At 41.8% G+C, this 16,181-nt stretch overlaps 2 protein-coding genes across 2 annotated transcripts in view; both read left to right on the top strand.

Moving 5' to 3' along the window:
- unc13bb (unc-13 homolog Bb (C. elegans)) overlaps positions 1-6,450 on the top strand; it is a 152,704-nt gene extending 146,254 nt beyond the window's left edge. The window contains exons 37-39 of the mRNA XM_060908482.1: positions 922-1,014; positions 4,125-4,284; positions 4,739-6,450. Coding sequence (XP_060764465.1) covers positions 922-1,014; positions 4,125-4,284; positions 4,739-5,024 — 539 coding nt within the window. The 3' untranslated portion in view covers positions 5,025-6,450. The remainder of the gene's footprint in view (positions 1-921; positions 1,015-4,124; positions 4,285-4,738) is intronic.
- The window catches only part of atp8b5b (ATPase phospholipid transporting 8B5b), a 63,310-nt gene continuing 52,174 nt past the window's right edge, over positions 5,046-16,181 (top strand). Inside the window, exon 1 of the mRNA XM_060908615.1 lies at positions 5,046-5,120. Within this exon, the coding sequence (XP_060764598.1) occupies positions 5,046-5,120 (75 nt within the window). The remainder of the gene's footprint in view (positions 5,121-16,181) is intronic.

Below are 16,181 nucleotides of genomic sequence, written 5' to 3'. Positions count from 1 at the left end.
AGAACCATCTCAGTTCCTGAACTTCTCCTAAAGATCACTGAGCGTTGGTCAAATAATAAAACTGCTTCAGCTGAAGACGTTATTAGGACAATTATGGGACCATGATGATGCGTTTGACGGGTTGTGTGTTAAAGCTCCGCCCACATGCCACCAGTTTAGTATGAATGGTACCTAGCAAGACATTAAAACAAATTCAGCATGGTTACTTAGTTCCAGTATGGCTCAGGTCTGATTATTGTATTCGTTACAATGCCGTGCTGCACCGTCTGACGGGAAACGTACGATAAAATCAGGATACTACGTGCGAGTTAATGCATTACGATCCATTGGCCACTAGAGGTCACTCCTGAGTCTAGTCTGCTTTCCTGCTGTACCAGTTTGTGCCTCTTTACTCTTCACCTTGCTGTGGGATGGGAACCGCTGTCCCAGTTCGCTGCTGTGTCTCGCATTGCTTTTCCTCATCTTCTCTACTTCTTTGTGACTGTCTCGTTCACTGTGCTGTGCTGCTTTTTTTTTTTTTTTCTTCCCCTGTTGCTTTTTCTGCCCCAGTGCATGGTGGAAAAGGAATGAGGATTACATCTAGTGAGAGAGTCCCACCATCCAGGGGTAGGTGCTAACGTGATGCCCTTTAAACCCCCAGCCGAGTTCACCTCCAGCATGCATCGTCTTCTCTTTTCATTGCAGTTATGCTAACAGTATGCTAACATCATTACTCATATTCCTATAAACAAACATGCGCTTCATACAACTTCTCACTTTACACCAAATCAGCCAAGTTAGAGACTAGCGATTTTGGCACGCAAGCTGGCAACGTGCAGTCAAGTGCATAAGTTTACGCACCCCCTCCCAAAAAAAAATTTACATAAATAAAAATCAACGATTTGATCTGACATGTTTGTTGAACCTTGTGTGTGTATGTAGGCTCAGGTGTGGAGAAGCCAGTGGGAGAGGTGTCCATACAGATCGATCTGTTCACTCATCCAGGCACAGGAGAGCACAAGGTCACAGTTAAAGGTTAGTCCTGCTGCACTGCACACAGTGTTACAAGATCAAAACTACAACTCGTTCACAATGTAAAGATTTGTGGAAGGAGATGCTTCTTTCACGTTTGTGTCGGAGGGAAAGCTCTTTCAGGACAGACCAGTTTAAAGTTTGTGGGCTTTGGCTAATGTGATGAACTGTGTGTATTTTGTCGAAAGAGAGGCTGGTATGCGATAACAGGAGCTAACTTCTTTCAGAGACGTTCCACAGCCTTATATTTAACTCTAAGTGGGTAAATAGTATGTCCATCCATCCATCCATCTTCTACCGCTTATCCAGATCCGGGTCGCGGGGGTAGCAGCCTAAGCAGAGCAGCCCAGACATCCCTCTCCCCAGCCACCTCCACCAGCTCTTCCGGGGGAATACCGAGGCGTTCGCAGGCCAGCCGAGAGATGTAATCTCTCCAGCGTGTCCGGGGTCTCCTCCCGGTGGGGCATGCCCACAAAACCTCCCTTGGGAGGCGTCCAGGTCCAAACCACCTCAACTGACTCCTTTCGATGTGGAGGAGCAGCGGTTCTACTCCGAGTCTCTCCCGAATTACCAAGCTTCTCACCCTGTCTCTAAGGGAGAGCCCAGCCACCCTGTGGAGAAAACTCCTTTCTAGCACTTGTATCCGCGATCTCATTCTTTCGGTCACTACCCACAACTCGTGACCATAGGTGAGAGTGGGAGCGTAGATGGACCAGTAAATTGAGAGCTTTGCCTTTTGGCTCAGCTCTCTCTTTACCGCAACAGACCGGTTTAGCGTCCACATCACTGCTAACGCTGCTCCGATCCTTCTCTCCAACTCCTGCTCCCCCCTTACCCTCACTCGTGAATAAAACTCCGAGATACTTAAACTCCTCCACTTTAGGTAGCAACTCCCCCCGACCCGGAGTAAGCACTCCACCTGTTTCCGGCTGAGCGCCATGGCCACGGACTTGGAGGTGCTGATCCTCATCCCAGCCGCTTCGCACTCAGCTGCAAACCGTCCCAGCACATGCTGTTAGTCACAGATTGATGAAGCCAACAGGACCACATCATCCACAAAAAGCAGAGATGTGATCCTGATGCCACCAAACCAGACACCCTCCGCCCCTTGGCTGCGCCTAGAAATTCTGTCCATAAAAGTTATGAACAGAACCGGTGACAAAGGACAGCCTTGGCGGAGTCCAACATGCTGCTCCGGTCATACAGGGACCGAATGGCCCGTCATGACCGAATAGAATGTCATTCTTTGAAAGAAAGAAAGAAAGAAAGAAAGAAAGAAAGAAATAGTTGGAAATAAAACATTCCTGGACATGCTGCTGTTGGAAAGTAATCAATGTCTGAGTGGTAACAGTAACTCCACTTCATCACATTACCCTGTTGATTTTGTATTTTTTTTTTTTTTAAATTATGTAGAACAGCTCACCCCAAGTGTATTATTAGAAACCTCATTATTATTATTATTATTATTATTATTATTTTATTTTTTTTAAATAAACACAGTGGGGGGGATACAGCAGGGCTGATTGATTGATTGCTTGATTAATTGATTAATTAATTAATTAATTAATTACATTGTGGATTAGGCTGCTTGCTAAAAGCACTAGTCAGGTTTTCTTTAGTTTATTCTGCTTATTCCATACATGTTACTATAAGTAATATACGTACTACATGCTTCCCATGCAGCAAATGAGACAATTCAAGCTTTCCATCACTAAGAATTTTTGGATCATGTTAGATTAGATTAGATTCACTTTATTCATCCCACATCGGGGAAATTCACGTGTTACAGTAGCAAGAAAATGTCAAACAGATAACAAATAAAACTGAAAAATTAGACAAGCAAAGGATTAAATACAGGGGGCTATTTGCACTATCTACCATGAAAAAGTATAGAAAAATTGCCTTATTGAGAGGCTCGGAAAAATTGCACATTACAGGTAGACTGTGTGTGTGTGTGTGTGTGTGTGTGTGTGTGTATAAAAAAAATTTATATATATAATATGACCTTAGGATTGTTGGTCACCAAAAGTGCGAATTCTCCTCACCATAGCCTGTACTTTGATATTAAAGGATTATTCTTAATTATTTATATTCATTATAATTAGTCACTTTGAAGCAGTGGCGAAGCGTTACTATTAGAGCTGGGACTTGAGCTCAGCTAAAACTTAACCAGACACCAAAAAAGCAACAGGGCAAAGGATTTTGTAAGGGATTAGCAGCAGGCTGCCAGGTCGCTCCGCTGTGTGTAGCGGTCAGTGTTGATTTTAAAAGTAAATTACAGAGGGAAATGAATACTTAAGTCAGAGTGAAAAATACTGTAGTGAGCGTGCAGCGTGGAAGAAGAGTCTGGAGATAGAAATCTTAGTTTCTTGGTCGTTAGCCTGTGCTACTTGCTTTCAATAGCTTGATAGCACTGGCTTGACTGCTTTATTAGCATTTGCTAACACTACTGATGAACGCTACACCAGCTGGAAGGTGACTTCACTGCTGTGCTGACTCTCAGTTAAGCTTATGTTTGGGTTCGAGAGGCTGAGGGGGGTGATTTTTTTTTTTTTTTTGTCCTGACCTCTCACTATAAATCAAAATCTGATTGGTTAATTAATTCATCTGTCACTTCCTACATAAACATACACTGCCATGGCCTTCTGTCCCGGCAATGAAGTCCTAACCAATGAGTGAGCAGCTCTAAACTCTTCTCAGCCTAGACACAACAAACAAAACAATCTCATTGGATAAATTGATTTTAATGTTTTCAGGACCGTAACCCTTTCATTTCTGAAGCAAATTTGATAGAAAATGAGGCTGAATTAGAAGAGAATAATTATAAAGAAATTATGAGAGAAATTAAATATAACATTTGAAATGCTGATATGTTTGGGCCGTCTCTGAACACCTAGACGGTCCTGACGGTTCCCCTCTGCTTTGAATATACAGTAACGACTCATACAGCGAGCATTTTATTTTCCAAACTGTTCAAGAAAGTGAAAACAAAAGCCCGAAAGAAAGTAGCTCACAAACCAACAAAACATGACTCGTGTCTTCATTGACCCCCCCCCCTTTTTTTTTTTTTTTAAATAACGCGAGTCTTTCTCTCTCTCCTTATCCATGCTCAGTGGTGGCGGCGAATGATCTGAGGTGGCGGACATCTGGAATGTTCCGTCCCTTCGTGGAGGTGACGATGATCGGGCCGCACCTCAGCGACAAGAAACGCAAATTCACCACCAAATCCAAGAACAACAGCTGGGCACCGAAATTCAACGAAACTTTCCACTTGTGAGTAAAAGACTTCGTAGATTGGTCTTTTCAGTCACTCAGACTGAACTACGCAGGGAACAGAGCACTGGAGTAGAGTTGCAGTTCAGATCGTAATTATTGGCACCCTGTATGAATGCAGTGAGCTATTATTATTAAAGTTTATTCTCTGTTTATTAGTCAGTTAATTTTTTTACTTAACCACCCTTTTAAGCACTTTGTAACTTTTATTACTGTGTATGTAAAGCTATAGCACTATAACACACTCACCCAGTGAGCAAAAGATTATGTAGCTACTCATTCCTTGTACCCTGCTCATTAAAATATTAGGCCACACCCGTCAGAAGAGTTCTCTCTTGGTGTTTGTTCCATCTTTGTTTCCTCCAATTATTCTTGTTTTTGCTGGAGTTTCTTTGCAGAACAGGAACTGTTTTATTTCCACATTCGTGTGTGTGTGTGCTTTTGCGAACAACAGTATCTTGGGGAACGAGGACGGTCCGGAGAGTTACGAGCTGCAGGTGTGTGTGAAGGACTACTGTTTCGGCCGAGCGGACCGCGTGGTGGGCGTCGCTGTCATCCAGCTGCGGGACGTGGCTCAGCGAGCGAGCTGCGCCTGCTGGTGTCCGCTGGGCTCGCAGGTGCACATGGACGACACGGGGCTGACCGTGCTGCGTATCCTGTCCCAGCGCTCAGGAGACGAGGTGGCCAGAGAGTTCGTCAAGCTCAAATCTGAAACCCGCTCTGCCGAGGAGGGGACGTGAGAAGTTACCCGTGGAGAAGGGATGAAGAATGACGACTGGATGGACAAGTGCTTTTTGTTAGTGATGGTAGAATCCATGGATGAGGAGGAGATTTTTGTGAGCAGTTTCCTGTGTTATGGATGTGGAGGATGGAGGACAAGTTTACCAGAACTTCCTGTCATCCACCCAGATGCTTTTTGAAAAGCAAGCAGCTTCTCTCTCTCTCTCTCTCGCTTCCCCCCTTCCCTCCTCTCTTTCTTTCTGTCCTCTCTTGCTTTCTTTCCTCCTCTCTTTTTTTCAGCTTTATTGGGAACATTAACCGTATGAAATACATAATAAATTACACAAAAAATTTACAATAATTTACAAAGGAAAAAAGGTAATGTCACCCAAGGGGTCAGCACGAACGGGAAAACCCATGCGAGGTACTGCCCAACTCTCCCTCCTTTCTCTCTCTCTCTCTCTCTCTCTCTCTCTCTCTCTCTCTCTCTGTCCCCCCTTCCCCCACTAGTGATAGTTTCTGTCACTCTCTTACTTTCTCACTGTTTTGGCCTTTGGTGTGTGTGTGTGTGTGTGTGTGTGTGTGTGTGTGTGTGTGTGTGTGTGTGTGTGAGAGAGAGAGTGATAACTGTCCAGTACACAGGTTCCCTATTTCTATTGTGTACTTTTTCACTGCCTGCTATTTTACCGTTTCTATATAAATGCCTTATTTTGTCGAATGTGTCAAATTTGAGGGAAAAATATCGCTGTACTTTTATTTTACTTCTCACCACTTGGATGAATGTTTTGTATTTAAGCATTTTACAACACGTTTCTCACCGAATAATACGGTACCCGAACCCGACTTAGAATCCTGATATGTCTAAGTGATCTCGCTAACCGTGTGCCTTCTGAGCGACGGGTAGGCTGTGTTTCAGACGACGGATGATCTTTTTGCTCTCAGTCTCCTCATCAGCAGCAGCAGATCGAGTGAAGGAAATTAAAGGAGCCTTTCATATAAATTCTGTATTAAAATAGCCATCAGGTATGTGTGGATAGTACAGTTTTATATGACGATGATGATTATATTAAAGGGGCAACGTGTAATTTAAAAAAAAATTTTTTTTTTTTTGAGCCCTTTCAGCCAACACTAATGGCACTTTTAAAGTGATGTATAACATTATGGTTGATTGGGGGTGGGGTTTAATTCCATTATGTGGTGTAAATAATTTTCAAGGTTGTTAGACTGTATCTATGGTTTTGTACATGTAGAAACACTTTTAAACTTTACACACTGCACCTTTAACCTGTTCCACAATATTATGAGAACCGTTCTCTGTTAGAAGCATTACAAGGTGACCAGTGTTTGATATTTGATACATCGTTCCCCAGTGAGACGACGTGTTTGTAAATGAAATGTGTTGGTTAAAGAAGTGCCAAATGAATAAAATGTGAGGACAGATGTGGACATTGTGTTTGGTGTAGTAATGTGAAACATGACATTGTACGGATCATATGAAATAATTCATCTACAGGACCGAAGACATGAGTCTCTTAGCTCTCTAATAAAAATCAAATATGGATTTTACCAAAGTGGAGGGGACGGGGAGGTGGGGACAGAGACGAGGCATGGAATAGTGGGACATCAAATAGCTCTTGACAGGTAAATTGAGGCAATGATGATATCTACCTAAAGTCACAATGGCTGCTGAATGTCGCAATGGCAGGATCAAAAATGGATCAAACCAACAGCTGCTCCTTTCCTGAAGTTTATCATGACATTATCATTTAGAGAAGATGCTTTGATCTCTAACAACCATCCTGGCTCAGTATTTTGACTCTGTTTAAACCAAAGACGCGTCACGTGTTCAGTTCACTTCTTACTGCAGTCGAGTCGATTCACTTCCTGCACTTTCTCACTGAGTTCACCTGGAAGTGATTTTCACTCCGATGCTCTTGGAGTGTGATTGTTGTAAATGCTGCATATGTGAAAGAACACTTGGTGAAAATTCAGTTCCTTACACCAAACACACCCGTGAACAAATGGATCCAATCCGGACGACACAATACATTAGGCGTTTAGCAGACGCTCTTATCCAGAGCAACATATACAATATGCCCAGAGCAGCCTGGGGAGCAGTTGTTGGTTAGATGCCTTGCTCAAGGGCACTTCAGCCATTCCTGCTGGTCCAGGGAATCAAACTGGCAACCTTTTGGTCTCAAAGCTGCTTCTCTAACCATTAGGCCATGGCTTTACAATACAAATGTTCCTGATGATCATGGGGTCCCTAATCTGCTATGGGTCATTGAAATCATCCTTCTAGTGACATAGGGATATGTTCATGTGTTTGACTTTACTACAAAGCATCTATCCATCCAGTATCTATACCACTTATCCATCAGGGTCGTCGTGGTGAAAACTGGAGCCAATCCCAGCTGACTTCAGGTGAGAGGTGGGGTACAACCTGGGCAGGTCACTAATCTATCACAGGGCAAACACCAAGACGAACAAACATTCACACCAACAGGCAAGGCAAGTTTATTTATATAGCACATTTCATACACAATGGCAGTTCAATGTGCTTTACAGAAGCAAAAACAGTAAACAATAGAGAAATAAAATTACATAAAATAATATTTTTAATCTAAAACAATTAAAAGAATTAAAAGAAAATAATAAGAATTAAACAACAGTAGAACTAAAATAATAAAATGCCAAAAAGAAAAAGAAACCAGCGGAGTAAAATAGAATAAAATTAAAGTAAATTTAAAACATGCAGAGAAAGTAAAGATTATAAAAAATGTAAAAAATATTAATTATTTAACAGAAAGCATCTGAAAACAGCTTGGTCTTTAACCTAGATTTGAAGCTGCCAACAGCAGGAGCATTTTTAATGTCCTCTGGCAGTTGCTTCCATAGCTGTACTGCATAGTAGCTAAAAGCTGCTTCACCACACTTTGTTTTAACAACTGGTTTTAATAGTAAATTTTTCTGTTTTGATCTGGTAGATCTGATTGGGTTAGGCCGCTGCAACATATCAGAGAGGTAATTGGGCCCTGTACCATTTAGAGATTTGTACACCAGCAGCAATGCTTTAAAGTCAATTCTGTAGCTTACTGGAAACCAGTGAAGGGACCTTAGAATTGGGGTAATGTGCTCTGTTCTTTTTGTTCGTGTGAGAACCCTCGCCGCTGCATTTTGAACCAGCTGAAGTCGTTTGATGGTCTTTTTTGGCAGGCCTGTGAAAAGGCCATTGCAGTAATCAACCCTACTAGAGATGAAGGCATGTATTAGTTTTTCCAGATCATATTTTGACACAAGTCCTCTTAGTTTGGAAATGTTTTTTAGGTGATAAAATGCCGTTTTAGTGATTGCTTTCATGTGACTGTCAAAGTTTAGCTCGCTGTCAATGAAAACACCAAGATTTTTAACCATTTCTTTAGTTTGAATCCCTTTTGTGTCAAGAATGGTGGTAATCCTGAGTCTTTCATCTTTTTTTCCAAATAGAATTTTATAATAGGCAATTTAGAGCTACCAGTTAACTTAACCTGCATGTCTTTGGACTGTCGGAGGAAACCCACACAGGCATGAGGAGAACATGCAAACCCTACACAGAAAGGCCCCAGTCAGCTGCAAGGTTCTTGCTGAACCTTCTTGCTGTGAGGCGACAGTTATGGACTATTTTGTGTAGATTCATGACATGATCCCAATAAAGTTCATTTCAGTTCCAGGTTGTAGCTTCACAATGTGGAAAAGTTCAAAAAGGGGTGAATACTATTGTTCACTCAAACTACCCATTATAAGATGGTTCCAGGAAATGAAAGTGTTTGTTTTTCTACAGGGAGACCTACATTACATTACATCAGGCATTTAGCAGACTCTCTTATCCAGAGCGACGTACAACACACCCAGAGCAGCCTGGGGAGCAGTTAGGAGTTCGGTGCCTTGCTCAAGGGCACTTCAGCCATTCCTGCTGGTCCAGGGAATCAAGAGAGGAACCTTTTAGTCCAAAAGCTGCTTCTCTAACTATTAGGCTATACTCCTGTTACTGTAACATAGGGTGACAAGACGTCCCGGTTTTACCGGGACAGTCCCAATTTGGGGTTGTGTGTCCCGAGTAGCGACAAAAGTCTTTCGGGACACGGATATGTCCCGGTTTTCACCACTCGCGACGTTTGCGACTGAGCAGCATGGGAATCATTAGCGGAGAAATGTCTGCATTTACTATTTTGATGAATTGACAGGAATCGCAAACTTTCCTGGTTACTGGCCCTGTGGCATGGGTGTTTATTTAGCCACATTATTCCAGACAACAGAACGTGTTGCCATGCAACAATAAAATAAACATTAACTGGCATGAATGTTCTTTGTCGAGCAGCTAGCAGCAGTAATGCCGCAGCAATTATGCCGAAAAGAAAATGTACCTTTTCCAAAGATTTACAGGGCACCTACCCCTTCCTCCGAGAGGTGCAGAACAATGCACGCGAAGCCGACTGCACACACTGTAAGTGCTTTGTACTGAGTTGGGTAGCCTATGCTGCAAATGATGTGCGCTCCTGTGGGGGCTTTCCTCGGGCTGTCGCCCCTCTCCTCCTTTACTGCTGAGAGAGGCCCTTCATATAATCTTTTTTTATTCACCTTGCTATCCTGAGATAACGACATAATTAATTCAAGATCTCGAGAAAACAACACGACTAATTCGAGATCTCGAGAAAACAAAACCGTTATTCCGAGATAACGACATAATTAATTCAGGAACTCGAGGAAACGAAGCCGGGCCAGTCTTCTGCGGAGGTGCCGCGGACTAATTTTGAAATTATCCCTTATTAAAAGACAATGCAATCTCTCCCTGTGTCAACCCCTGATAAATATTGCCTTATTAGGTGATCGATTATTCCAGACATTCTAATGACCAAAGTTGCGTCTATACAGAATGAGAAATAGCCCCAAAGTCAACATATCACAAGTCTCTCGGCGCACCTGAATGAACCATTTCTCAGCTGTTTACTCGAGATCATGAAATAATTTTGTTTTCTCGAGATCACGGAATAATTGTTTTGTTTTCTTGAGATCTCGGAATAACAGTTTTGTTTTCTCGAGATCTCGAATTAGTTGTGTTGTTTTCTCGAGATCCTGAATTAATTATGTCGTTATCTCGGGATAACAAGGTGAATAAAAAAAAGGATTATATGAAGGGCCTCTCTCGGCTTCCGTAGTATATATTCTCAAATCACTTGTCTCTTTTTTGTTTCTGTTTAACATACCATTCTGACAGTTTGGCCATATTGAACAGCTTGTTGCACCTTCCATTAAAGTGTTCACTTTTGTCCACATCTTCTTGCTTTATTCATTCAGTTGTGGGGAATGGTTAGTAAGGTTGATTCTGACCGAGGCTATGTTGAGGTCACATATCTACTTTTTAAGTTCATGCTATAGTGCATACAATTTTAGAGCTATAGCCTACATGTGCATATGCATTCTTCTTGGTGTCTCACAAACAGGTGAAATAAATCAGTTTAAATTTGGCCTATGGACATAGCCTGGCCTATTCTCAGCCATTACAAAATCTGTTGTCTGACCATAATTTAACTGATCTGTATAGCACTATGCTACTAGATAACAAAATGCCTGTTTGTTTTATTTCATGTGAGATGCTGATAAATGTGAGCTTCAACAAAATGATAAGAGCACCTCTCTGACTGTCATGTTTATGTAAAAAAAAAAGGTGTGCGTGCACGAGCATGGTCACGTGCAAAAGTGTTCCGGTTTCAGACTAGGGAAATCTGGTCACCCTACTGTAACATCCTCAAATGATGTTATTGATTAGCTCATTTGGCCAACAGGTGATGAGTTTATGCCATCATATGGTGTTCGTCGTCCATCTGGCGTCATCCACATTTCATGAAAATCACTGCTTCTCTCTCAGTTCTTCAGATTTTTACTCTTTCTGGCAGGAAGGTAGGTCTGCTTGGGGTGCATATAGCTTCTATGCAAATTTGCATAATTGCAATTAATAATGAAGATATGGAGTAATTAATCAATCCCTAACGAGCAGTTTCCACACATCACTTCTCCCTCAATTCTTCACCGATTTTGATTGATTCTGCCATGAAGGTAGGGTGCATAGAACTACTACCCAAATTTGCTTAATTACAATTATTCATGAAGTTATGGACTAATTAAGCCTTAATGAGCAGTTCGACAAAAATCACTTGTTCTTGGTAAATTCCTCACCATTTTGGATTCTTTCTGGCAAATAGGTCGGTATTCCTTAGGTGGATATAGCTCATATATGGCGGCACGGTGGTGTAGTGGTTAGCGCTGTCGCCTCACAGCAAGAAGGTCCTGGGTTCGAGCCCCATGGCCGGCGAGGGCCTTTCTGTGCGGAGTTTGCATGTTCTCCCCGTGTCCGCGTGGGTTTCCTCCGGGTGCTCCGGTTTCCCCCACAGTCCAAAGACATGCAGGTTAGGTTAACTGGTGACTCTAAATTGACCGTAGGTGTGAATGTGAGTGTGAATGGTTGTCTGTGTCTATGTGTCAGCCCTGTGATGACCTGGCGACTTGTCCAGGGTGTACCCCGCCTTTCGCCCGTAGTCAGCTGGGATAGGCTCCAGCTTGCCTGCGACCCTGTAGAAGGATAAAGCGGCTAGAGATAATGAGATGAGATGAGACATTTATTGTGCAAGGTGGCCCACTTTAGATCGTTCCTTTTGGACTAGACAGGGCTGGAGTGAGCTACACCATCACTGACAGTCTCATTAAAATATACAGGTTGCACAACGTCCAGCTCTCTCCATTGTGTTTGTTTTCAAACTCATTTGTATGACCATTGGCCATGTGCATCTCTATTTGTCTCAGAGTCTTCATTTGAAAAACGTATAAACAAGAGCTTACGAAAACTTTTGGATCCTCCTTGCACCCTGATGACCAAAACTTGACTTATCTGAGCATCGAACCCAAATTTATACCATCACCCATGATCTGCAGTGGTGTTCTGTATCCGTTCAGCTTCCCATCAGTGTTGATCTCCTCACTCATTTGCTCAGTTTTTCTGCTCGTTCCTCGTTGCCAGAGTCCAAAGATCACGCTAGTGTTTGCTTTCTGAGTGAAATGGCCACACATTATGGCTCCATTCAGCTATTCTCTCCTCCTGACTCCACCCAGCCGCCGTTTTGCGTCCTTGATACACTCAAGCGTAGGTGTGTGTTGCATTGTGGGAGCTACAGTTCACCTCCACCCCACTGTTCTTGTGTGTCGTGGAGGATTGGCACGAGTCGAGGTTTTTTCAGGAGCACGGATGGGACGTTGGTGACTCGTGTATGTGTCGGAGATCTTTGAGGATTTTCATGTATATAAGTAAGTTTGTGGTTGAATTTTAGTAATATGATGAGAACTTGGATGTTATAACTCGCACAGGTTTTGTTTGATTTGATCAGGTGGTTAAACTCATTAATCAAACAGTAACCGGTTGGACAGAGGTGTGTATACTGGTGGGGTCTTCTAAACCTCCAGTGTTGCGCATAACTGAATGTCAGTGACCTGTTTCGAGTTACTGTTTGCATCTAAGGGCATTTGAAATGCTAATGATGTTACACACTGGCTTTATTAACTTCTTCCTTTCCTTTTTTTTTATTTAGAAGTGGCACTTCCTGGTATTTACCAATCTGCCTCTAAAAGCTTATTTGACCAAGATTATGCATTACAAAGCCACACAGCATCAAGTATAACGTTTTCTTCAGTTTCATTTCTGTCTTTAGGGACCGTTGGACTGAACAGTTTCATATAGTTGAAGGAGATAAACAACATTACCGAGGCGTGTGTAGGTGTGGACAGAGAAAGAGACAGGCCTCAGGTTTAACGTTCAGGGTTATGGCTTACGTGTTATCGCTTCTGTAATTTGTACTGATCTCAAAGGGCTCTGAAAGGACAGACTGTAAGAGTGATGTTTATAATATAGTTTATAATTTTTAACAATAATTCACCAAAGGTGAAGTGAATATCGGTGAATAATAGCTGAGACGAAGTCGACACACCAAAAACAACTTGCGAAGCTCAGAGAACATTCGCCGTGCATCACATGATTGCAAACCCATCGCGAGCTGTAGTAGGATCAGGGCCTAAGAAGGTGTCTCCAGAGTCAGAACTTTGTTACAATCAGAACTAAAGCTGTAACTAGATTGATTTTTTTTTTTTTAATTTAGTTCCAGCGAGAGAAAAAAAATAGGTTGTTGAACTAATGGTGTTTTTTTTTTTTTTTTTTTAACAAAGCTGCTATAATGTAAATGATAACAGGAACTTCCACAACATCAAATGTAACTATAACTGGTTAAAAAAAGTATAGCATGTCATTCTTTAATAAATAAAAAGAAAGTAAGGTTGGCAAACTGCTGTAGTATAAAAGGAATAAAACACTTTGTTGCATGCTGTTACTGGAAAATATTCAATTGGAAAACTAGTACTCCATAGTTGACTGATTATTTTCCTTTAACTGCACCATCCACAGTGTGTTATTACCTTTTAACAGACCTCTAGCTGTACGTAATATTACTACTAAATACTGTATGATTTTATTACCGCTGCCCTCTTTGTTGGAGGAGGTTATGTTTTCACCTCTGTTTGGTTGTTTGTTTGTTTTTATTCCCAACGTAACTCAAAAAGTAATGAATGGATTTGGGTGAAATTTGGTGGAAACGTGGTCCATAGGCCAAGGAATAATTATTTAGATTTTGATACAAATCTGGATACGGTTTGATGCATATCCAGATATGATGCCAATCCTGTGGATCCAGGATTATTTTTTTGTCTGTTCCCAACGTAATTCAAAAAGTAGTGAACAGATTTGGATGAAATTTGGTGGACAGCTTTAGTATTATCCTAGGATCAAGTAATTTGATTTTGATGTTGATAACATGGCTTGGTGGAAGTATGCACACAGTGCATTATGGGAATCACTCAAGCACACAGACTAGACTTTATGAAGACCTGAACATAAAGACTGTATCATATGGACGTTGTGTTAGAAAGGATTTTATATGCGCTAGAGATGACATGATCAGGCCGATAGCAGCAGGACAAGGTGGATCAGATATCGGATTGGATTGGAAAGACTGGAATTGGATTTGGAAAAGGAAATTGTTTTTGGAACTGGAAATGTTCACATACTGTATAAACAGACAGTTTTATTTCATTGTTAATTTGTATTTATTATATTAACAATGTTCGTGATTTCGGTGTGAACAAGTTTCCCTGTGACATGCTCCAGTTAAAAAATCCTAATTCTAGCATTTGGGACATTTTATTAAAATACCTTTATTGGAATAGTAGATCAATTCTTGCATTTGGATATAACTTAAGAGTCCAAAAGTACAAAATGGTCAGGCTTTTCTCTAGATACCAATATCTATTACACAATTACAGTACTGTGTAAATGTCTTTTAAAATATCTTTTCTGTCATTTTTAAAGGTTTGTTTTGTGTCGTTGAATATTTATGCATCAGTATAAATAAGCATATTTTTACTTTAATTGTCCAATATGTTAAAGTTTGAGGAAATGTTCTATTCTGTTGGTGAAAATGAGAAGTGGTGATGAACCATTTTTAGGTTAAAAAACATCATAGAGATTTTTCTAGAATAAATGCAAGTGCATGAGAGCTGAAGTCTATAGAGGAGATTGTGTGTGTGTGTGTGGTTTTGATCCAAACTGCATCTCATCTCATTATCCCTAGCCGCTTTATCCTTCTACAGGGTCGCAGGCAAGCTGGAGCCTATCCCAGCTGACTACGGGCGAAAGGCGGGGTACACCCTGGACAAGTCGCCAGGTCATCACAGGGCTGACACATAGACACAGACAACCATTCACACTCACATTCACACCTACGGTCAATTTAGAGTCACCAGTTAACCTAACCTGCATGTCTTTGGACTGTGGGGGAAACCGGAGCACCCGGAGGAAACCCACGCGGACACGGGGAGAACATGCAAACTCCGCACAGAAAGGCCCTCACCGGCCACGGGGCTCGAACCCGGACCTTCTTGCTGTGAGGCGACAGCGCTAACCACTACACCACCGTGCCGCCCCTCCAAACTGGATGATACAATCATAATAAAGGATGCCTTTAGATTGGATAATGGCTTTAATTGTAGCTTATATTGTTTTGAGCTTTGAGAGAGATATTAATAGAAGTGCATCACCACCTCATGACCAGCCCTGTCCTGATAAGATATACGCTTATAAAATGTTCTCTTTTTCTGGTTTATTATTAACTACATGGAGATCAGAAACACACTAATAATGTTCTGATGTACAGATCTCGGCTGTATACACATACGTACGTACACCCACACCCTCCCACACACCCAAGATTTAATACTGTGTTTAGTGCAGCTATTACGGTTACAATTCAACTAATAGGCGTGGCACGGTGGTGTAGTGGTTAGCGCTGTCACCTCACAGCAAGAAGGTCCGGGTTCGAGCCCCGTGGCCGGCGAGGGCCTTTCTGTGTGGAGTTTGCATGTTCTCCCCGTGTCCGCGTGGGTTTCCTCCGGGTGCTCCGGTTTCCCCCACAGTCCAAAGACATGCAGGTTAGGTTAACTGGTGACTCTAAATTGACCGTAGGTGTGAATGTGAGTGTGAATGGTTGTCTGTGTCTATGTGTCAGCCCTGTGATGACCTGGCGACTTGTCCAGGGTGTACCCCGCCTTTCACCCGTAGTCAGCTGGGATAGGCTCCAGCTTGTCTGCGACCCTGTAGAACAAGATAAAGCCACTAGAGATGATGATGATATATATATATATATATATATATATATATATATATATATATATATATATATAAGAAACCATAATGAAGGCTGCTGGGTTTTGGTGCAAAATGAAGACGTGAGTGTGACAAAGTGTCCAGAAGAACTGTGGCTGGTTCTGGAAGATGCTCAGTAAAACCTACAGCTCATTTCCGCATAAAACTGCGCTCACTGGACCTCAGACTACAATTTATTTATTTTCTAAAGCAAAGGGTCGTCTCACACCAAATATTGACTTTGTTTCATTTATTACGGCTTAATGATTACTGTTTATAGTATTTTTTTTTAATGTTGAAACATTTCATTTCATTATTTTTTAAGCCATTTTTGGTCGAAAGCATTTCTTTCCATGTGCCTAAGACTTTGGCACAGCATTGTATGCAATACACACACACACAC

This window comes from Neoarius graeffei, chromosome 25 (assembly GCF_027579695.1).
Source record: "Neoarius graeffei isolate fNeoGra1 chromosome 25, fNeoGra1.pri, whole genome shotgun sequence".
Classification (NCBI taxonomy): domain Eukaryota; kingdom Metazoa; phylum Chordata; class Actinopteri; order Siluriformes; family Ariidae; genus Neoarius; species Neoarius graeffei.
The sequence above is the reverse complement of the archived record's forward strand: the minus strand, read 5'-3'. Positions and strand labels throughout refer to the sequence as shown.